Below are 26,057 nucleotides of genomic sequence, written 5' to 3' on the forward strand. Positions count from 1 at the left end.
CGTGAAGTACACGAGACGATCATTGAACAGAAGCTACTGAGTACATGTAGTACACGAGATGATGATTGAACAGTAGCTAAGGAGTGCGTGAAGTACACAAGATGACTGAACAGAAGCTACTGAGTACGTGAAGTACGCGTGACGATTGGTGAACAGTAGCTACTGAGTGCGTGAAGTACACGAGATGATGGGTGAACAGTAGTTACTGAGTGCGTGAAGTACACGAGATGATGATTGAACAGTAGCTACTAAGTGCGTGAAGTACGCGTGACGATTGGTGAACAATAGCTACTGAGTGCGTGAAGTACACGAGATGATGGGTGAACAGTAGTTACTGAGTGCGTGAAGTACACGAGATGATGATTGAACAGTAGCTACTAAATGCGTGAAGTACGCGAGACGATGGTTGAACAGACGCTACTGAGTGCGTGAAGTATACGAGATGATGTTTGAACAGATGCTACTGAGTGCGTGAAGTACGCGAGACGATGGTTGAACAGACGCTACTGAGTGCGTGAAGTACGCGAGACGACGGTTGAACAGACGCTGCTGAGTGCATGAAATACACGAGATAATGATTGAACAGTAGATACTGAGTGCGTGAAGTACACAAGATGACTGAACAGAAGCTACTGAGTGCCTGAAGTACACGAGACAATGGTTGAACAGACGCTACTGAGTGCGTGAAGTACGCGAGACGACGGTTGAACAGACGCTGCTGAGTGCATGAAATACACGAGATAATGATTGAACAGTAGATACTGAGTGCGTGAAGTACACAAGATGACTGAACAGAAGCTATTGAGTGCCTGAAGTACACGAGACGATGGTTGAACAGACGCTACTGAGTGCGTGGACCATCAAATGAGATCAGATAAGAAAGCTAAAGAACTGCTACCACTACAGGAGAGAACACATAACACCAGTAAGTGATACCTCTTAAACACCAGTTGTAGTGTTGTGTCGATGGAGACATCACAGGCCCCTGGGTGGCTGAAGTCATATCTTAGGTACATCCGGACGCGACAGTCATGTTGGGCGAGCGCCGTCAGCATCTCCGGCAGGAGCGGGGTTTCCCTTGGGTCTCCTTTGATGTCCACGAGGACTGTCTCTGGCCGGGCCTGAGGTAGGAGGGCGGCGTACGCCCCCACACTGGAGTCTTCGATCTCGACGTCCCCCGTGAGCAGGTCCTGAACATATCTCCCAATGTACTGGATCAAGGTTGGCCCGCACTTCTCCTTCGTCAGAAGCTCCAGCCACTGTTTGCTTTCAGTCAATCCAGAGGACTGGAGAAGCGTCACTAGTTCCTCAGCGGTGTCCCTTTCCAGCGACCCTCCATCCAAGCGGACAAGGGCGGCCAAGTGAGTCAGGAGGTCGAGGCACTTCCCCGGCTTGAAGTCATCCGGATGTATTTCCAGGACGCTCATTATCGTCCGAGTCTCTGGTCCCGACGACGTCTCTGACAACCTCTTCTTGATGCTCTCAACAACGTCCTGGGCCGACCACTGGCAGGTGGGTTGCCTCTCCGTTAGGATACGTATCTCGCTGATGATTTCGCTCGCGTCCGGAGATGGGTCCTTCTGCGAGAGCGAGTCAAGCACAAACAAGGCGCTGTACAAGTCCCGTGTTGCTTCGTTGCCAAATCTGAGGCGAGACTGAGGTTTCGCTGGTGTCCAGGTCTCCTCCTGAGCGAGGAAGGAACTTATGATCTCCTGGAATGGCAGACCCACAGATAAACAGGCTCTTGTGAGTCCGACTCTCCTGTTCTCCGAGAGTGTCAAAAGGCCTTCTTTCATGCAGGTCAAAGATTCCCGGCAGACTTTCCTGAAGATGAACTCAACTTTTCTCCTTAGGTCCTGGATGCTCACGAACTGAATCGTTCTGTTCCACTTCAGCCTTTCCAGCAATTTTTCCTTCTTCATCTCTAATATTTTCAAGTGTAGTTCTGTCATAGTTGTCCCTTCGTTCACTTCACTGGGTGCAAGAACCCACATCACACTCAGGAACACCAAGTTGACTGGAACTCTCATTTCCTCCTGGATATGTCTTGGGCAATTTCTAAGATACGCCGCAAGACCTTCCATCCTCTGTGTACTCTTACCAGACTTTCTTAATTCGTCGTGGTATTTGGTAACGAATGCAACACGGCTTTCCTCCGGAATACCAAGGGCTTTCATCTTTACGGGTGTCAGGTCTTCCGGGTCAAAGGGTAGGAAGTCTCCCATCATTTCTGGCCTCGTACTGCAGATGACAGTAATAGAGCCGGTGCGTTTGAGGTTGAGTATCTCCTTGAGCAAGTCCGTGGACGCGTCATTCATCTCGTCTAACCCATCGATGAGGATCAACAAATTGAGCCCCAGAGCAACTTCGACAAGGTCCCCAGCCCTGAACTTCCGACTTGTCTTGGGCATCAGGACTTTGAGGAGTTGCAACAGGGACGCAATGAAGGAATTCCTACATTGGACGTACAAGAGCAGATGATAATTCTTCAAGCCTCTCATTCTGTCGCTCCCAGCGACCCAATCGGCCACCATGTACCTCATGAGACTACTTTTGCCAACCCCGGCCAACCCTTCAATCATGGCTATTTTACTCGCACTCCTTTGGTTACTGATCGTTTTCTTATCAATGAAGTCCAGTATGTCCTCATAATCAATCTGACTGGTTGGTGAATCTCCACATTCAACGAGAGTCATGGGTGTAAACACAGCGCTTTCTGGAAGGGACAATTTGAAGTCGCGAAAGAATGGCAGTGGATTGAAATGAGTCCTCTCGGAATAGAGTTCCAGTAACTCTGATCTACCACTCTCATGCAGGAGTTCCCGCAGTTGGGGCAAGAGCCTCTGGTTCTGGTAGCTGGTTAGGTCAAACTCAACTAAAGGTTCATCCCTGATGCTGTTGATTTCGTGATTCATCTGCTCAATGATTCCATCCACGGTCGCTTGGTCGACATCGAAGGCCTCTCTTGCAGACTCCAGAGCCTTCGTCAGGTGTTCTCTCAACTTCTCGGTCTGCACTATAAACTCCTCGTTGCTGATGCCAAAGGCATCGTGCATGACATCATTACGGAAGTTCTTGATGGTCTGCAAGTGGTCCTCGAGTGGATCTCCAGGCGTCGTAATTCGAGGGTTCAACGGGTCAGAAGATACACTAGCCCGGACCAGGGTGATGCTCAGCTGAAGAAGGGTGACGTCGTAAGTCTCTCCCGTCCCCATGAGGTCTGCCTGGACGGTGGCATATCGGCGCTTGTTGAACTGCTTCCTCAACATTGTCTTGGTGAAGCCTCTACCTTCCAGGTAGTCAAAGAGTGACATGCCATAGGGCTTCTCGCGGCTCGCCCAGCGGAAGACGCTGAGCATCACCCTGCGCGCAGGACACCAAGCCATCTTGCTCAGCCGGAAGTTGCAGTGATCCCTTCTGCCGAAGACAGGCACTGCGTCATGTGCAGATGGCCCAGTGGGGGACTCTGATGTCGACATAGCTGCTACCTCTTCTCTGCAAGAAAGGTACGCTGCTAGACATCTCGTTCTAAAACTGGCGCACTAAATCACACGACTGGATGTCTTAATGTCATGCCATTACGCTACTACTAAAAGCAATTTCAGGACAGTTCTTAGGGGGTTAATATTATAATATAATATTTTATATATATATATATATATATATATATATATATATATATATATATATATATATATATATATATATAAATGTGTGCGGATGTAACCAACTTCAGAAAGAAGGAGAGATAGGTAGTATGTTTGAGGAAAGGAACCTGGATGTTTTGGCTCTGAGTGAATCGAAGCTCAAGGGTAAAGGGGAGGAGTGGTTTGGGAATGTCTTAGGAGTAAAGTCAGGGATTGGTGACAGGACAAGAGCAAGGGAAGGAGTAGCACTACTCAGCGAGCAGCTGAGTAGTGTTAGTAGAGTTAGCAGCTTTGATGCACGAGACCGGGTTATAGTGATGGGTGATTTGAATGCAAAGGTGAGTAATGTGTCAGTTGAGGGAATAATTGCTGTACCTGGGGTGTTCAGTGTTGTAAACTGATATGGTGAAGAGCTCGTAGTATTGGTTTGCTGAAAAAGGACTGGTGATTCGGGAAGGGAGCAGGGGGTTGGAAATCCTCCCCTCTCATTTTTTTTTTATTTTTTTTTTATTTTCCAAAAGAAGGAACAGAGAAGGGGGCCATTTGAGAATATTCCCTCAAAGGCCCAGTCCTCTGTTCTTAACGCTACCTTGCTAATGCGGGAAATGGCGAACAGTATGAAAGAAAGAAAGACGTATGTAAGTAAGAGAAATGGCCAGAGAGCGTTACTGGACTAAGTGTTAATTGACAGGTGCGTGAAAGAGAGACTTTTGGATGTTAATGTGCAGAAAAGGGCAACTGGAGGGATGTCTGATCATTATCTTGTAGAGGCGAAGGTGAAGATTTGTAGAGGTTTTCAGAAAAGCGGAAGAATGTTGAGGTGAAGAGAGTGGAGAGAGTAAGTGAGCTTGGGAAGGAGACTTGTGTGAGGAAGTAACAGGAGAGATTCAGTGCAGAATTGAAAAAGGTGAGAGAAAAGGACGTAAGGGGAGAGGGGAAGGAATGGGATGTTTTTAGTGAAGCAGTGATGGCTTGCGCAAAAGATGCTTGTGACATGAGAAAGGTGGGAGGTGGGCAGATTAGAAAGGGTAGTGAGTGGTGGGATGAAGAAGTAAGATTGTTAGCGAAAGACAAGAGAGAGGCATTTGGACGATTTTTGCAGGAAAATAATGCAAATGACTGGGAGATGTATAAAAGAAAGAGACATAATGTCAAGAGAAAGGCGCAAGAGGTGAAAAAGAGGGCAAAGGAGAGATGGGGCGAGAGGGTATCGTAAAATCTTAGGGAGAATAAAAAGATGTTTTGGAAGGAGGTAAACAAAGTGCATAAGACAAGAGAACAAATGGGAACATCGGTGAAGGGGGGTAACGTAGAGGTAACAAAACGTAGTGGGGAAGTGAGAAGGGGATGGGGTGAGTATTTTGAAGGTTTGTTGAATGTATTTGATGATTAAGTGGCGTGCGTGAGGTGGTGTGCGAAGTGAGAGGGTAAACAGAGAAGAGGCAGTGAAAGCTCTGCGGAATATGAAAGCCGTCAAGGCGGCGGGTTTGGATGGTATTGCAGTTGAATTAATGAAAAAAGGGGTTGACTGTACTGTTGACTGGTTGGTAAGGATATTCAATGTATGTATGGTTCATGGTGAGGTGCCTGAGGAATGGCGGAATGCATGCACAGTGCCATTGTACAATGGAAAAGGGGAAAAAGGTTAGTGTTCAAATTACAGAGGTATAAGTTTGTTGAGTATTCCTGGTAAATTATATGGGAGGGTATTGATTGAGAGGGTGAAGGCATGTACAGAGCATCAGATTGAGGAAGAGCAGTGTGGTTTCAGAGGTGGTAGAGGATGTGTTGATCAGGTGTTTGCTTTGAAGAATGTATGTGAGAAATACTTAGAAATTCAAATGGATTTGTATGTAGCATTTATGGATCTGGAGAAGGCATATGATAGAGTTGATAGAGATACTCTGTGGAAGATATGAAGAGTATGTGGGAGGTAAGTTGCTAGAAGCAGGGAAAAGTTTTTATCGAGGAAGAAAGGCATGTGTACGAGTAGGAAGAGAGGAACGTGACTAGTTCCAAGTGCATGTCGGTTTCCGGCAGGGGTGCGTGATGTCTCCATGGCTGTTTAATTTGTTTATGTATGGGGTTGTTATGAAGGTGAATGCAAGAGTTTTGGAGAGAGGGGCAAGTATGCAGTCTGTTGTGGATGAGAGAGCTTGGGTAGTGAGTCAGTTGTTGTTTACTGATGAAACAGCGCTGGTGGATGATTCGGGTGAGAAACAGCAGAATCTGGTGACTGAGTTTGGTAAAGTGTGTGAAAGAAGAAAGCTGAGAGTAAGTGCGAATAAGAGCAAGGTTATTAGGTACAGTAGGGTTGAGGGACGAGTCAACTGGGAGGTAAGTCTGAATGGAGAAAAACTGGAGGAAGTGAAATGTTTTGGATATCTAGGAGTGGATTTGGCAGCGGATGGAACCATGGAAACGGAAGTTAGTCACAGGGTGGGGGAGGGGGCGAAGGTTCTGAAGCACTGAAGAATATGTGGAAGGCGAGAACATTATCTCGGAAAGCAAAAATGGGTGAGCTTGAAGGAATAGTGGTTCCAACAATGTTATAAGGTTGCGAGGCGTGGGCTATAGACAGGGTTATTCGGAGGAGGGTGGATGTGTTGGAAATGAGATGTTTGAGGACAATATGTGGTGTGAGGTGGTTTGATCGAGTAAGTAATTATAGGGTAAGAGAGATGTGTGGTAATAAAAAGTGTTGTTGAGAGAGAAAAGGGTGTTTTGAAATTGTTTGCTCATACGGAGAGAATGAGTGAGGAAAGATTGACAAAGAGGATATATGTGTCAAAGGTGGAGGGAACGAAGAGAAGTGGGAGACCAAATTGGAGGTGGAAGGATGGAGTGAAAAAGATTTTGAGCGACCGGGGCCTGAACATGCAGGAGGGTGAAAGGCGTGCAAGGAATAGAGTGAACTGAAAGATGTGGAAAGTTCTGTGTGGCCTGGATGAGGAAAGGGAACTGTGGTTTCGGTGCTTTATACATGACAGCTAGAGACTGAGTGTGAACGAATGTGGCCTTTGTTGTCTTTTCCTAGCGCTACCCCGCGCACATAAGGGGGGGAGGGTGTTGTCATTTCATGTGTGGCGTGGTGGAGACGGGAATGAATAAGGGCAGACAGTATGAATTATGCACATGTGTATATATGTATATGTCTATATATATATATATATATATATATATATATATATATATATATATATATATATATATATATATATATATATATATACGTTGAGATGTATAGGTACGTATATGTGCGTGTGTGGACGTGTATGTATATCCATGTGTATGTGGGTGGGTTGGGCCATTCTTTCGTCTGTTTCCTTGCGCCACCTCGCAAACGCGGGAGACAGCGACAAAGCAAAATAAATAAATAAATAAATAAATAAATAATAAATATATATATATATATATATATATATATATATATATATATATATATATATATATATATATATATATATATATATATATCCTAGCCTGAGTAAGTACCCATTTTGATCGACCAAACCATGCTTCGAACCCGTGCATTGGGCTGAACCATGAATTCGTTACGACGATGGTACGACTCTTAGGCACAACGTTACGACCCTTGAGCACGACGTTACGACCCTTGAACACGACGTTACGACCCTTGAACACGACGTTACGATCCTTGAGCACGACGTTACGACCCTTGAGCACGACGTTACGACCCTTGAGCACGACGTTACGATCCTTGAGCACGACGGTACGATCCTTGAACACGACGTTACGATCCTTGAGCACGACGTTACGATCCTTGAGCACGACGTTACGATCCTTGAGCACGACGTTACGACCCTTGAGCACGACGTTACGACCCTTGAACACGACGTTACGATCCTTGAGCACGACGTTACGATCCTTGAACACGACGTTACGACCCTTGAGCACGACGATACGATCCTTGAGCACGACGTTACGATCCTTGAGCACGACGTTACGATCCTTGAGCACGACGTTACGACCCTTGAGCACGACGTTACGATCCTTGAACACGACGTTACGACCCTTGAGCACGACGTTACGACCCTTGAGCACGACGTTACGATCCTTGAGCACGACGTTACGATCCTTGAGCACGACGTTACGACCCTTGAACACGACGTTACGATCCTTGAGCACGACGGTACGATCCTTGAGCACGACGTTACGATCCTTGAGCACGACGTTACGACCCTTGAACACGACGTTACGATCCTTGAGCACGACGGTATGACCCTTGAACACGACGTTACGATCCTTGAGCACGACGTTACGACCATTGAGCACGACGTTACGATCCTTGAGCACGACGGTACGATCCTTGAGCACGACGTTACGATCCTTGAGCACGACGTTACGACCCATGAACACGACGTTACGATCCTTGAGCACGACGGTACGACCCTTGACACGACGTTACGATCCTTGAGCACGACGTCACGACCCTTGAGCACGACAGTACGATCCTTGAGCACAACGTTACGGCCCTTGAGCACGACGTTACGACCCTTGAGCACGACGTCACGACCCTTGAGCACGACAGTACGATCCTTGAGCACGACGTTACGACCCTTGAGCACGACGTTACGACCCTTGAGCACGACGTTACGATCCTTGAGCACGACGTTACGATCCTTGAGCACGACGTTACGACCCTTGAGCACGACGTTACGACCCTTGAGCACGACGGTAAGACCCTTGAGCACGACGGCACGACCTTTAAGCTCGACGGTACGACTCGAGCTCGACGGTACGACCCTGAAGCTCGACGGTACGACCCTTGAACACAATGGTACGACCCTTGTGTACTATGAAACGACCCTTGAGCACAACGGTACGATCCTTGAGCACGACGGTACGAAACTTGATCTCGACGGAACGACCCTTGGTCACGACGGTACGACCCTTGGTCACGACGGTACGACCCTTGGTCACGAAGGTACGATTCTTGAGCATGATGGTACGACCCTTGAGCTCGACGGTACGACCCTTGGTCACGACGTTACGACCCTTGAGCACGACGTTACGATCCTTGAACACGACGTTACGACCCTTGAGCACGACGTTACGATCCTTGAGCACGACGTTACGATCCTTGAGCACGACGTTACGATCCTTGAGCACGACGTTACGATCCTTGAACACGACGTTACGACCCTTGAGCACGACGTTACGATCCTTGAACACGACGTTACGACCCTTGAGCACGACGTTACGATCCTTGAGCACGACGTTACGACCCTTGAGCACGACGTTACGATCCTTGAGCACGACGTTACGACCCTTGAGCACGACGTTACGATCCTTGAACACGACGTTACGACCCTTGAGCACGACGTTACGATCCTTGAGCACGACGTTACGATCCTTGAGCACGACGTTACGATCCTTGAGCACGACGTTACGATCCTTGAGCACGACGTTACGACCCTTGAACACGACGTTACGACCCTTGAGCACGAGGGTACGACCTATGAGCACGACGATACGACCCTTGAGCTCGACGGTACGACCCTTGAGCACGAGGGTACGACCTATGAGCACGACGATCCGACTCTTGAGCATGACGGTACGACCCTTGAGCACGACGGTACGACCCTTGAGCATGACGGAACGACCCTTGAGCATGACGGTTCGACCCTTGAGCACGACGATACGACCCTTGAGCTCGACGGTACGACCCTTGAGCACGAGGGTACGACCTATGAGCACGACGATACGACCCTTGAGCACGACGGAACGACCCTTGAGCATGACGGTACGACCCTTGAGCACGAGGGTACGACCTATGAGCACGACGATACGACCCTTGAGCATGACGGTACGACCCTTGAGCACGACGGTACGACCCTTGAGCACGACGGAACGACCCTTGAGCATGACGGTACGACCCTTGAGCACGACGATACGACCCTTGAGCTCGACGGTACGACCCTTGAGCACGAGGGTACGACCTATGAGGACGACGATACGACCCTTGAGCACGACGGTACGACCATTAAGCACGACGGAACGACCCTTGAGCACGAGGGTACGACCTATGAGCACGACGATACGACACCTTGAGCACGACGGAACGACCCTTAGCACGACGGTACGACCCTTGGTCACGACGGTACGACCCTTTAACACACACCGATTTCTAGTATCAGTGCTCCGTAGTGTTCTAATACAAGAGGGTGGCAATAGTTCCCCCCCCTTCCCCTCCCCCCAAAAACAACACAGCTCGGGTTCACTATAATGCTAACTGCTTCGAACGGTGGGTCAAAAAGGAATCAAGCGTAGGCGAGGTCTGCAAAGGGCAATGAGGTCGAGGTTATTGCATTTGTCATCATACAATTCTATCATTTTCTTTTTCAAATCTAGTCATTCGTGTGAACAAATGGACGCCATTATGAAGTGTAGAAACAAGGCAATTGCTGTGAAATGTTCTTTTAGTGTATCAGAAACACAATTACGTAACTTAATCAACCACTGTATCAGAAACACAATTACGTAACTTAATCAACCACTGTATCAGAAACTCAATTACGTAACTTAATCAACCACTGTATCAGAAACACAATTACGTAACTTAATTAACCACTGTATCAGAAACTCAATTACGTAACTTAACCAACCACTGTATCAGAAACACAATTACGTAACTTAATTAACCACTGTATCAGAAACTCAATTACGTAACTTAACCAACCACTGTATCAGAAACACAATTACGTAACTTAATCAACTACTGTATCAGAAACACAATTACGTAACTTAATCAACTACTGTATCAGAAACACAATTACGTAACTTAATCAATCAGTACATCAGAAACACAATTACATAACTTAATCAACCACTGTATCAGAAACACGATTTCGTAACTTAATCAATCAGTACATCACAAACACAATTACGTAACTTAATTAACCACTGTATCACAAACACAATTACGTAACATAATTAACCACTGTATCAGAAACACAATTACGTAACTTAATCAATCAGTACATCAGAAGCGCAATTACGTACCTTAATCAACCACTGTGTAAGACACACATTTACGAAACGTAATCAACCAGTGCATCAGAAACACAATTACGTAACTTAATCACAATATAATTTTGACACAAATAATGTCATTCTTTTGTCACTGTTTTAAGAATACAGAATAAATTACAGGTATTTCATTACATATGATATGCCTTCATTGAACGTTATGGTAGGATCTCTTGTTGCCTTACCCTGTACGTGTGTGTGTCACTTGAAAGAGAGGCTGTTCTACACAGCTGGAGGTATAACAGATAAGTGAGGGAAGCAGCTGCCAGTCTGTGGTGCCTTGGGTTCCGGGAATATGTTAAACGTGCAAAGAAAGACAAAGGAGAAGGAGAGGAGTAGATCTAACCCATGTACCTGAGCAATACTCCATACAATGGGGAATTGAAAACCACTTACAGATGTGCATGACCTGCGAAGACACTTAATTGCGACACAGACACAACACTCGAACCCTTTTTAGCTTCTGTAGAAGCGGATGTTCCAATGGTAGAGCAGGGAACATGGCGTTCAACTACAGTGTTTGAACAAGTATACATGAAAACAATCTTTAAGATATTTCTCTCATGGCTTCCTTGTCTCGAACCAAGTCACTGTATCTATTCTTAATGTACCTCTCGATAGAGCTCTTGCTGTGAACACTATATATTCCATATGGGTTGAAATTTTCCTGTTCTTCAATAATATACTTTTTATATTGACGATTACTCTCCATTATACCTCCTTTCTGCAGATTTATTCAACACAGTCTATCATGTTCGTCAATGTTCTCTCCATATTTCTGTGGTACGACCTTTTATAAAGTCAGTTCCCTTATTTTTTTTTTTACCATTTCACCATTGTTGCTAAGTTTTGCATAATGACCAAGTGTTTCACACTTGCAAATTTATGGTTCGCCACTACTTTGAAAGTCTTACTGAAACTTTTCCAAATGATGTCCATCCCCTTGATTCTTGACGGTGTCATCCCTGCTTCCCTTGTCAGGAGCAATACCAGGATGAATGCAAGAGGCAAGTGAAGAATCTAGCATTTCTCATTTCACGAATTTCATGCAGACCAACATTATAAGCAGGGCTGAAAGTCAATTCAACTGGGATTTGCTGGCGACCCCTGGCAGTAACTTCATAGACAAGATCTTTCCCTGTAGCGAGAACTGAGCTTAAAAGGTTCGCATCGCGAGCAGGTTTCTAAACACATTGTACTTGGCCATTCATTCACTAACATTACATCTACCGGAAGGATTTCAATCCAGGGAAACACCGACATTGTAAAATCTCCCACTGTAACGCAACACACGTGTGCGCTAATTGGTCGTTAAGTCCCTTGTCTCCCTTTGAGAGATGGGTTAGAGGTGCAGGGGTGGGATGTTGTATACCAATCATATTTCCGTTGTCTTACAATGCTTTTCCTTTGATTTGCGCCCTCCCGAAAGAAACAAAAGATAGAGTTACTATTATGAAAAGCTTCTGTAATTTTCATCATATCTTTAAAGATTGGCTTTAACTAGGAGCAAGACACCGCCGCCTCTAAATGGGTACAAATTCACCAGCCATTGCGTCATTACAGTGAGACACATCACTGTTTTATATAAATCATCTTACTAATAAGTTGTCACACAGAACGTGTGATTACGATGGAGCTCATGTTCGGAATATCTACGTGACCCACTCAACTTATGTCACCATTTACAACAATCTTTATCATAGTTCACGATATATAAAGTTCAACTCTCAAACTGACCTGCAAAAACTCATATTGTTTCATTGAAACAAATGTAACTGAATCATGTCTGATCTCTGGCACATTTGATCATTATGTAAATATGTCTTTTGGCCATTATAAACGTGACAAATTGTTAAATGATTGAATTATCAAAACGTAACCACCAGAATAACCCTGTCAACGCACCATGTAAGGGGAGGAAGGTCAGATGGCATATATATATATATATATATATATTTATATTCATTTTGCTTTGTCGCTGTCTCCCGCGTTTGCGAAGTAGCGCAAGGAAACAGACGAAAGAAATGGCCCAACCCACCCCCGTACACATGTATATACATACACGTCCACACACGCAAATATACATACCTATACATCTCAATGTACACATATATATATACACACAGACACATACATATATACCCATGCACACAATTCACACTGTCTGCCTTTATTCATTCCCATCGCCACCTCGCCACACATGGAACACCATCCCCCTCCCCCCTCATGTGTGCGAGGTAGCGCTAGGAAAAGACAACAAAGGCCCCATTCGTTCACACTCAGTCTCTAGCTCTCATGCAATAATGCCCGATAACCACAGCTCCCTTTCCACATCCAGGCCCCACACAACTTTCTATGGTTTACCCCAGACGCTTCACATGCCCTGATTCAATCACTGACAGCACGTCAACCCCGGTATCCAATTCACTCTATTCCTTGCCCGCCTTTCACCCTCCTGCATGTTCAGGCCCCGATCACTCAAAATCTTTTTCACGCCATCTTTCCACCTCCAATTTGGTCTCCCACTTCTCCTCGTTCCCTCCACCTCCGACACATATATCTTCTTGGTCAATCTTTCCTCACTCATTCTCTCCATGTGCCCAAACCATTTTAAAACACCCTCTTCTGCTCTCTCAACCACGCTCTTTTTATTTCCACACATCTCTCTTACCCTTACATTACTTACTCGATCAATCACCTCACACGACACATTGTCCTCAAACATCTCATTTCCAGCACATCCACCCTCCTGCGCACAACTCTATCCATAGCCCACGCCTCGCAACCATACAACATTGTTGGAACCACTATTCCTTCAAACATACCCATTTTTGCTTTGAGATTATCTCTCTTACCCTTACATTAATTACTCGATCAATCCACCTCACACCACACATTGTCCTCAAACATCTCATTTCCAGCACATCCACCCTCCTGCGCACAACTCTATCCACAGCCCACGCCTCGCAGCCATACAACATTGTTGGAACCACTATTCCTTCAAACATACCCATTTTTGCTTTGAGATTATGTTCTCGACTTCCACACATTCTTCAAGGCTCCCAGGATTTTCGCCCCCTCCCCCACCCTATGATTCACTTCCGCTTCCATGGTTCCATCCGCTGCCAGATCCACTCCCAGATATCTAAAACACTTTACTTCCTCCAGTTTTTCTCCATTCAAACTTACCTCCCAACTGACTTGACCCTCAACCCTACTGAACCTAATAACCTTGCTCTTATTCATATTTACTCTTAACTTTCTTCTTTCACACACTTTACCAAACTCAGTCACCAGCTTCTGCAGTTTCTCACATGAATCAGCCACCAGCGCTGTATCATCAGCGAACAACAACTGACTCACTTCCTAGCCTCTCTCATCCACAACAGACTTCATACTTGCCCCTCTTTCCAAAACTCTTGCATTCACCTCCCTTACAACCCCATCCATAAACAAATTAAACAACCATGGAGACATCACACACCCCTGCCGCAAACCTACATTCACTGAGAACCAATCACTTTCCTCTCTTCCTACACGTACACATGCCTTACATCCTCGATAAAAACTTTTCACTGCTTCTAACAACTTGCCTCCCACATCATATATTCTTAATACCTTCCTCAGAGCATCTCCATCAACTCTATCATATGCCTTCTCCAGATCCATAAATGCTACATACAAATCCATTTGTTTTTCTAAGTATTTCTCACATACATTCTTCAAAGCAAACACCTGATCCACACATCCTCTACCACTTCTGAAACCACACTGCTCTTCCCCAATCTGATGCTCTGTACATGCCTTCACCCTCTCAATCAATACCCTCCCATATAATTTACTAGGAATACTCAACAAACTTATACCTCTGTAATTTGAGCATTCACTCTTATCCCCTTTGCCTTTGTACAATGGTACTATGCACGCATTCCGCCAATCCTCAGGCACCTCACCATGAGTCATACATACATTAAATAACCTTACCAACAAGTCAACGATACAGTCACCACCTTTTTTAATAGATTCTACTGCAATACCATCTAAGCCTGCTGCCTTGCCGGCTTTCATCTTCCGCAAAGCTTTTACTACCTCTTCTCTGTTTACCAAATCATTTTCCCTAACCCTCTCACTTTGCACACCACCTCGACCAAAACACCCTATATCTGCCACTCTATCGTCAAACACATTCAACAAACCCTCAAAATACTCACTCCATCTCCTTCTCACGTCACCACTACTTGTTATCACCTCTCCATTAGCGCCCTTCACTGAAGTTCCCATGTGCTCCCTTGTCTTACACACTTTATCTACCTCCTTCCAGAACATCTTTTTATTCTCCCTAAAATTTAATGATACTCTCTCACCCCAACTCTCATTTGCCCTCTTTTTCACCTCTTGCACATTTCTCTTGACCTCCTGTCTCTTTCTTTTATACATCTCCCACTCAATTGCATTTTTTTCCCTGCAAAAATCGTCCAAATGCCTCTCTCTTCTCTTTCACTAATAATCTTACTTCTTCATCCCACCACTCACTACCCTTTCTAATCAACCCACCTCCCACGCTTCTCATGCCACAAGCATCTTTTGCGCACTCTATCACTGATTCCCTAAATACATCCCATTCCTCCCCCACTCCCCTTACTTCCATTGTTCTCACCTTTTTCCATTCTGTACTCAGTCTCTCCTGGTACTTCCTCACACAAGTCTCCTTCCCAAGCTCACTTACTCTCACCACCCTCTTCACCCCAACATTCACTCTTCTTTTCTGAAAACCCATACAAATCTTCACCTTAGCCTCCACAAGATAATGATCAGACATCCCTCCAGTTGCACCTCTCAGCACATTAACATCCAAAAGTCTCTCTTTTGCGCGCCTGCCAATTAACACGTAATCCAATAACGCTCTCTGGCCATCTCTCCTACTTCCATACGTATACTTATGTATATCTCGCTTTTTAAACCAGGTATTCCCAATCACCAGTCCTTTTTCAGCACATAAATCTACAAGCTCTTCACTATTTCCATTTACAACACTGAACACCCCATGTACACCAATTATTCCCTCAACTGCCACATTACTCACCTTTGCATTCAAATCACCCATCACTATAACCCGGTCTCGTGCATCAAAACCACTAACACACTCATTCAGCTGCTCCCAAAACACTTGCCTCTCATGATCTTTCTTCTCATGCCCAGGTGCATATATATATATATATATATATATATATATATATATATATATATATATATATATATATATATATGAGCAACAGATGGTTAAACAGCACGGTATGTGAGGCTGACACTATTATCACGGTCCACATGCTAATCTATTTAACATTTTCTGGGATATTATACGATAGACAATAACGTCTCATAGTGACTCTATTTACTTCTTTTTTTTCCAATGCAATCATTCAAATATAGTTGGGAGAAGTACGCTAGTTTGCCCGATACGGTACGATAACTTGGGTTTGAGGAATTCCCAAACACACAAGGGTACGCCACACCCGCCATCTGGCAATGCCTACGTTGTCTGTCATGCTCTCCGTAAATCAAAACATCGATAACGTAATAACCACATTGTAGTGAACCTGGGATTTATCGTATGTTATATCTCCTCGTAGTTTTCATCAATATATATATATATATATATATATATATATATATATATATATATATATATATATATATATATATATATATATATTTTTTTTTTTTTTTTTTTTTAACTATTCGCCATTTCCCGCGTTAGCGAGGTAGCGCTAAGAACAGAGGACTGGGCCTTTTTTGGAATATCCTCAACTGGCCCCCTCTGTTCCTTCTTTTGGAAAATTTAAAAAAAAAAAAACGAGAGGGGAGGATTTCCAGCCCCCCGCTCCCTCCCCTTTTAGTCGCCTTCTACGACACGCAGGGAATACGTGGGAAGTATTCTTAATCCCCTATCCCCCGGGATAATATATATATATATATATTTTATATATATATATATATATTATATATATATATATATATCATACAAACCTCCAACAGCCAGGATCGAACCCGTGACCCCTGTGCCGCAGGCGGGAATGCTACCGCTTGGCCCATAGCCTAGCGTAGCATTTCCGAACGGCCTGGGAAGGGTCCCCCGGGTCGACTCCAGGCTGTTAGTGTTTTGTATGCTTCCTATTGATAAGGTGCTGGTATCATATGTAACTATTATTCATATATATATATATATATATATATATATATATATATATATATATATATATATATATATATATTATATATATATATTTATATATATATTGTCGCTGTTCCCGCGTTTGCGAGGTAGCACACAGGAAACAGACGAAAGAAAGCACCCACCTCATATACATGTAACATACAGGCCATATCACGCATTACCTACAAGTACATATCAATGTATACATATAATACCAACAACACAAATATATACCCATGCACACAATTCACACTGCCTGCCCCTATTCATTCCCATCACCACCTCGCCACACATGGAATACCATACCCCTCCCCCCTCATGTGTGCGAGGTAGCACTAGGAAAAGACAACAAAGGCCCAATTCGTTCACACTCAGTCTCCAGCTGTCACGTAATAATGCCCGAAACCACAGCTCCCTTTCCACATCCAGGCCCCACACAACTTTCCATGGTTTACCCCAGACGCTTCACATGCCCTGATTCAATCCACTGACAGCACGTCAACCCCGGTATACCACATCGATCCAATTCACTCTATTCCTTGCCCGCCTTTCACCCTCCTGCATGTTCAGGCCCCGATCACTCAAAATCTTTTTCACTCCATCTTTCCACCTCCAATTTGGTCTCCCACTTCTCCTCGTTCCCTCCACCTCCGACACATATATCCTCTTTGTCAATCTTTCCTCACTCATTCTCTCCATGTGCCCGAACCATTTCAAAACACCCTCTTCTGCTCTCTCAACCACGCTCTTTTTATTTCCACACATCTCTCTTACCCTTACATTACTTACTCAATCAAACCACCTCACACCACACATTGTCCTCAAACATCTCATTTCCAGCACATCCACCCTCCTGGGCACAACTCTATCCATAGCCCACGCCTCGCAACCATACAACATTGTTGGAACCACAATTCCTTCAAACATACCCATTTTTGCTTTCCGAGATAATGTTCTCGGCTTCCACACATTCTTCAAGGCTCCCAGGATTTTCGCCCCCTCCCCCACCCTATGATTCACTTTCGCTTCCATGGTTCCATCCGCTGCCAGATCCACTCCCAGATATCTAAAACACTTTACTTCCTCCAGTTTTTCTCCATTCAAACTTACCTCCCAATTGACTTGACCCTCAACCCTTCTGTACCTAATAACCTTGCTCTTATTCACATTTACTCTTAACTTTCTCCTTTCACACACTTTACCAAACTCAGTCACCAGCTTCTGCAGTTTCTCACATGAATCAGCCACCAGCGCTGTATCATCAGCGAACAACAACTGACTCACTTCCCAAGCTCTCTCATCCACAACAGACTTCATTCTTGCCCCTCTTTCCAAAACTCTTGCATTCACCTCCCTAACAATCCCATCCATAAACAAATTAAACAACCATGGAGACATCACACACCCCTGCCACAAACCTTCATTCACTGAGAACCAGTCACTTTCCTCTCTTCCTACACGTACACATGCCTTACATCCTCGATAAAAACTTTTCACTGCTTCTAACAACTTGCCTCCCACACCATATACTCTTAATACATTCCACAGAGCATCTCTATCAACTCTATCATATGCCTTCTCCAGATCCATAAATGCTACATACGAATCCATTTGATTTTCTAAGTATTTCTAAGTATATATATATATATATATATATATATATATATATATATATATATATATATATATATATATATATCATACAAACCTCCAACAGCCAGGATCGAACCCATGACCCCTATGCCACAGGCGGGAATGCTACCGCTTGGCCCATAGCCTAGCGGTAGCATTCCCGCCTGTGGCACAGGGGTCCCGGGTTCGATCCAGGCTGTTGGAGGTTTGTATGTTCTATGAAGGTGCTCGTTCATATGAACTTTATTCATATATATATATATATATATATATATATATATATATATATATATATATATATATATATATTATAATATATATATATAATTGATCGCTGTTTCCCGCGTCAGCGAGGTAGCACCAGGAAACAGACGAAGAAGCACCCATCCGTTCATATACATGTATGCATACTAGGTCATATACGTACCTACAAGTACATATGCATATCAACATATACATACGCATACACAGATATACACACATGTACATATTCATATTCGCTTGCTTTCGTCCGCTTCCGGTGCCAATTAGCCCCACAGGAAAAAGCATCCACACCTCCTGCGACAGCGAGGTAGCGCCAGGAAAACCGACAACAAAGGCCACATTCGTTCACACTCAGTCTCTAGCTGCCATGTAATAATGCACCGAAACCACAGCTCCCTTTCCACATCCAGGCCCCACAAAACTTTCCATGGTTTACCCCAGACGCCTCACATGCCCTGGTTCAATCCACTGACAGCACGTCGACCCCGGTATACTACATCGTTCCAATTTACTCTATTCCTTGAACGCTTCTCACCCTCCTGCATGTTCAGGCCCCGATCACTCAAAATCTTTTTCACTCCATCTTTCCACCTCCAATTTGGTCTCCCACTTCTCGTTCCCTCCACCTCTGACACATATATCCCCTTTGTCAATCTTTCTTCACTCATTCTCTCCATGTGACCAAACCATTTCAAAACACCCTCTACTGCTCTCTCAACCACACTCCTTTTATTACCACACATCTCTTTTACCCTTTCATTACTTACTCGATCAAACCACCTCACACCACATATTGTCCTCAAACATCTCCTTTCCAACACATCCACCCTCCTCGGCACAACCCTATCTACAGCCCACGCCTCGCAACCATATAACATTGTTGGAACGACTATTCCTTCAAACATACCCCTTTTTTGCTCTGAGATAATATGTTCTCTCCACACATTTTTCATCGCTTCTAAAGCCTTCGCCTCCTCCCTCGCCCTATGACTCACTTCCACTTCCCTGGTTCCATCTGCTGCTAAGTCCACTCCCAGATATCTTAAAACACTTCCCTTCCTCCAGTTTTTCTCCATTCAGTTACATCCCAATTAACTTGTCCCTCATCCCTACTGAATCTAATAACCTTGCTCTTATTCTCAACCCTACTGTACCTAATATAATTACCTTGCTCTTATTCACACTGACTCTCAGCTTTCTCCTTTCACACACTTTTCCAAACTCAGTCACCAACTTCTGCAGTTTCTGACTCGTATCAGCCAACAGCGCTGTATCATCAGCGAACAACAACAGACTCACTTCCCAAGCTCTCTCATCCACAATAGACTGCATACTCGCCCCTCTCTCCAAAACTCTTGCATTCACCTCCCTAACCACCCCTGCCGCTGACCTGCCTTCACTGGGAACCAATGTGTACTCTAGTTGGAATTCCCATATCATATAGACTGTGGCATGGTCAGTGTTGAACGCGGATTAGAATACTAATAAGTGGCACAAAACAGAGCTAAGCCACTGTGGATAGGCATAGATACAGTGATAACTGATCCTAATGATCATAGCCACAGCGAGTTGCCGCGAAGCATTATGGCGAGAATAGAAACACCTGTCTTACCTACATCCAGTGGAGTAATGGAGGAACTGTGAATGAAAAAATGATTCATACGAGGCTAGGAATGTTTATTCCCAGCTCGAAGGAACTGAATATGACTCACACTTGGGAGCAAAAGACACACACTCACTGTTGCCAAAATATTCCTTGTGTTGGTTTCTTGATGATGTTTCTCACCACTGGTGATGTTCAGCAGTGGGGGTACAGTCTCCTCACAGCGACCACTGACGATATTCAGCAGTGGGGGGTTACAGTCACAACAGCCATAACTAGAATTAATCAGCAGTGGAATACAGTCACCAGTTAGGCATCGTCCCCACACCAACCAGTGGAACCATTCAGCAGTGGGGTTACAGTCAATAACACCCTACATCAACCACTGGAGCTATTCAGCAGTGGAGGACAGCCATCACACTAACCACTAGAGCTTTTTCAGCAACGGGAGGAGGATACGTCTTTCCAACACGACCACTGGTGGCGAACTCACTACTTATCATTTGGGAACGCGGCTCACTGCCCAGTTGACAACCAGGTTATTTTATCATCACCATCTTTTCGCTGGCTGTTACTGAGACGTGGAATCATTAGCAACATAGATCATCCTGCTTCTATTTGTTTTCTCTTCATGTACCCTACTATGTCGACTAAATAACCCAAGAAACATAAAACGAATGGAGAAAACCTAATTTTAGATCTCTTAATCTCTCCGTAGAAGTTGATTCATTATAAATTCAGGCATATCTTTCAAGGATGGATGGTACGATGATTCGTAAAAATAACACATATAGGATAATAGAGCAGTTCATCACGATATATAAACAATAAAAACATGAGGGCGGAGGAACTACTTTACGGAGCGCATTTTAGGAGAGAGAGAGAGAGAGAGAGAGAGACGTCGTCGCGCTGTCTTGAGTTGCACATTAAATCTTTACCTTTGTTTTTCTTCGATAAGGAATATAAGTTCTTTCGAAAAAAAAACATATACGAAAAAACCATTTGTATAGTTATGTCAGACTATAGAAAAAGGACATATGAATTAATTGTCTTGTTGCTTTTATTTTTAACGTTTGTTCTTAAACTCGACCACTTCTGGCATCTTGTGTATCTCCACCCCCCGGCCAAACCCTCCAGACCCGGCACCTGTGCCATGGACGGTCACTGAGTACCTAATCCCACTACCCAAGACGTAGCTTCCCAAGGATTCGATCCTGGGACCGCCACTATTCCAAGCCACTGGGCTAAACAAACTGGAAATCACATCGTACCTTAGCATATTACCGGATTAAGTATACACTCACACACACACACACACACACACACACACACACACACACACACACACACACACATATATATATATATATATATATATATATATATATATATATATATATATATATATATATATATATATATATATATATATCATCGTTTTTCATTTTTCCTGTGGATTCTTAGGAATACACTTATTTTGCATAGTCGATGTCTCCCGCGTTAGCAAGGTAGCGCAAGGAAACAGACGTAAGAATGGCCCAAGCCACCCACATACACATGTATATACATACACGTCCACACACGCGAATATACTTACCTATACATCTCAACTTATACATATATGAACACACGCACAGACATATACATATATATACATGTACATAATTCATAGTCTGCCTTTATTCATTCCCATCGCCACCCCGCCACACATAAAATGAGAACCCACTTCCCCCCGCATGTGCATGAGGTAGCGCTAGGAAAAGACAACAAAGGCCACATTCGTTCACACTCAGTCTCTAGTTCTCATGTATAATGCACCGAAACCACAGCTCCGTTTCACATCCAGGCCCCACACAACTTTCCATGGTTTACCCAAGACGCTTCACACGCCCTGGTTCAATCCATTGACAGCACGTCGACCCCGGTGTACCACATCGTTCTAATTCACTCTATTCCTTGCATGCCTTTCACCCTCCTGCATGTTCAGGCCCTGATCACTCAAAATCTTTTTCACTCCATCTTTTCACCTCCAATTTGGTCTCACACTTCTCGTTCCCTCCACCTATGACACATATATCCTCTTTGTTCCTATTTGTTCTCTTGTCTTACGCACATTATTTACCTCCTTCCAAAAGATCTCTTTATTCTCCCTAATATTTCATGACACTCTCTCATCCCAACCTCATTTGCGCTCTTTTTCACCTCTTGCACCTTTCTCTTCACCTCTGGCCTCTTTCTTTTATATATCTCTCAGTCATTTTGAAGGTTTGTTGAATGTGTTAGATGATAGATTGGCAGATAAAGGTTGTTTTGGTCGGGTGGTGTGCGAAGTGAGAGGGTCAGGGAGAATGATTTGGTGAATAGAGATGAGGTAGTGAAAGCTTTGAGGAAAATGAAAGCCGGGAAGGCGGGGGGTTTGAATGGTATTGAAGTGAATTTTTTTTTAAAAAGTGGGGTAACTGTGTTGTTGACTGATTGGTGAGGATATTCAATGCATATATGGTTCATGGTATAGGGCCTGAGGATTGGCGGTGTGCATGCTTAGTGCCATTGTACAAAGGGAAAGGGGATAAAGGTTAGTGTTCAGATTAAAGAGGTATAAGTTTGTTGAGTATTCCTGGGAAATTATATGGAAGGGTATTGATTGAGAGGGTCAAGGCATGTACAGAGCATCAGATTGGGGGAGAGTAGTGTGGTTTCAGAAGTGGTAGAGGATGTGTAGATCAGGTGTTTGCTTTGAAGAATGTATGTGAGAAATACTTAGAAAAACAGACGAGTTTGTATGTAGCATTTATGGATCTGGAGAAGGCATATGGTAGAGTCGATAGAGATGCTCTGTGGAAGGTATTAAGAGTATATGGTGTGGGAGGTAAGTTGCTAAAAGCAGTGAAAAGTTTTTATCGAGGATGTAAGGCATGTGTCACGTGTAGGAAGAGAGGAAAGTAATTTGTTCCCAGTGAATGTTGGTTTGCGGCAGGGGTGCGTGATGCTCCATGGTTGTTTAATTTGTTAATGGATGGGGTTGTTAGGGAGGTGAATGCACGAGTTTTGGAAAGAGGGGCAAGTATGAAGTCTGTTGTGGATGAGAGAGCTTGGGAAGTGAGTCAGTTGTTGTTCGCTGATGATACAGCGCTGGTGGCTGATTCGAGTGAGAAACTGCAGAAGTTGGTGACTGAGTTTGGTAAAGTGTATGAAAGAAGAAAGCTGAAAGTAAATGCGAATAAGAGCAAGGTTATTAGGTTCAGTAGGGTTGAGGGACAAGTCAATTGGGAGGTAATTTTGAATGGAGAAAAAATGGAGGAAGTAAAGAGTTTTAGATATCTGGGAGTGGATCTGGCAGCGGATGGAACCATGGAAGCGGAAGTGAGTCACAGGGTTGGGGAGGACGGGAAAGATCTGGGAGCTTTGAAGAATGTGTGGAAGGCGAGAACGTTATCTCGGAAAGCAAAAATGGGTATGTTTGAAGGACTAGTTGTTCCAACAGTGTTACATGGGTGAACGTGTTGAGAATGAGATGTTTGAGGACAGTATGTGGTATGAGGTGGTTTGATTGAGTAATTAATGAAAGGGTAAGAGAGATGTGTGGTAATGAAAAGAGTGTGGTTGAGAGAGCAGAAGGTGTATTGAAATGGTTTGGTCACATAGAGAGAATGAGTGAGGAAAGATTGACAAAGAGGATATATGTGTCAGAGGTGGAGGGAACTAGAAGAAGTGGGAGACCAAATTGGAGGTGGAAGGATGGAGTGAAAAAGATTTTGAGCAATTAGGGCCTAAACATACAGGAGGGTGAAAGGCGTGGAAGGAATAGAGTGAATTGGAACGATGTGGTATAACGGAGTCCCAACGCGCTGTCAATGGATTGAACCAGCTCCCTATCCACATCCAACCCCCACAGACCTTTCCATATATATATGTATATATATATATATATATATATATATATATATATATATATATATATATATATATATATATATATATATATATATTATCATACTTTGTCGCCGTCTCCCGCGTTAGCGAGTTAGCACAAGGAAACAGACGAATGAATCGCCCAACCCGCCCACATACACATGTATATACATACACGTCCAAACACGCACATATACTTAAATATACATTTCAATGTATACATATATATATATATATATATATATATATATATATATATATACATACACAGACATATACATATATACACATGTATATAATTCATACTTGCTGCCTTTATTCATTCCCGTCGCCACCTCGCCACACATGAAATGACACCCCCCTCCCCCCGAATGCGCGCGAGGTAGCGCTAGGAAAAGACAACAAAGGCCACATTCGTTCACACTGTCTCTAGCTGTCATGTATAATGCACCGAAACCTCAGCTCCCTTTCCACATCCAGGCCCCACAAAACTTTCCATGGTTTACCCCAGACGCTTCACATGCCCTGGTTCAATCCATTGACATTATGTCGACCCCATTATACCACATCTTTCCAATTCACTCTATTGCTTGCACGCCTTTCAACCACCTGCATGTTCATGCCCCGATCGCTCAAAACCTTTTTCACTCCATCTTTCCACCTCAAATATGGTCTCCCACTTCTCTTCGTTCCTCCCACCTCTGACATATATCCTCTTTGTTAATCTTTCCTCACAAATTCTCTCCATATACAGATCTATCTTATTTTTATTTATTACACTTTGTCGCTTTCTCCCGCGTCAGCGAGGTAGCGCAAGGAAACAGACGAAAGAATGGCCCAATCCACCCACATACACATGCACATACATACACGTCCATACACGCACATATACATACCTATACATTTCAACGTATACTTATATATACACACACAGATTTATACTTATATACACATGTACATAATTCATACTGTCTGCCTTTATTCATTCCCATCGCCACCCCGCCACACATGAAATAACAAGCCCCCTCTCCCCGCATGTGCGCTAGGTAGCGCTAGGAAAAGACAAGAAAGGCCACATTCGTTCACACTCAGTCTCTAGCTGTCATGTATAATGCACCGAAACCACAGTTCCCTTTCCACATCCAGGCCCCATATATATATATTTTTTTTTTTAATTTTCCAAAAGAGGGAACAGAGGGGTCCAGTTGAGGATATTCCAAAAAAGGCCCAGTCCTCTGTTCTTAACGCTACCTCGCTAACGCGGGAAATGGCGAATAGTTTAAAAGAAAGATATATATATATATATATATATATATATATATATATATATATATATATATATATATATATATATATATATATATATATATTGGAAAGGATCACAATTTTGCGCGTGATCAAGATATTCCTATGAGTCCACGGGGAAAATGAAACACGAAAAGTTCCCAAGTGCACTTTCGTGTAATAATCACATCATCAGGGGAGACACGAGAGAGAAATATAACAGTCAGTTAATATACATGTTTACCAAATGGCGTCCTAGCTTCGTCTCTTCGATGTATATCAACTGACTGTTATATTTCTCTCTTGTGTCTCCCCTGATGATGTGATTATTACACGAAAGTGCACTTGGGAACTTTTCGTGTTTCATTTTCCCCGTGGACTCATAGGAATACATATATATATATATATATATATATATATATATATATATATATATATATATATATAT

At 43.8% G+C, this 26,057-nt stretch overlaps 1 protein-coding gene across 2 annotated transcripts in view; it reads right to left on the bottom strand.

The window, feature by feature from the left end:
* LOC139745793 (uncharacterized) overlaps window positions 1-21,019 on the bottom strand; it is a 44,186-nt gene extending 23,167 nt beyond the window's left edge. The window contains exons 1-2 of one of the 2 annotated variants that reach the window (XM_071656338.1): window positions 20,550-21,016; window positions 937-3,495 (exon numbers count right to left, since the gene is read on the bottom strand). In XM_071656338.1, coding sequence (XP_071512439.1) covers window positions 937-3,479 — 2,543 coding nt within the window. In that variant the 5' untranslated portion in view covers window positions 3,480-3,495; window positions 20,550-21,016. Of the gene's footprint in view, window positions 1-936; window positions 3,496-20,549 lie in introns of both variants that reach the window. The other variant, XM_071656339.1, reaches the window with a different exon arrangement.
* Between the last annotated feature and the right edge of the window lie 5,038 nt (window positions 21,020-26,057).

Source organism: Panulirus ornatus, chromosome 62 (assembly GCF_036320965.1).
Source record: "Panulirus ornatus isolate Po-2019 chromosome 62, ASM3632096v1, whole genome shotgun sequence".
Classification (NCBI taxonomy): Eukaryota; Metazoa; Arthropoda; class Malacostraca; order Decapoda; family Palinuridae; genus Panulirus; species Panulirus ornatus.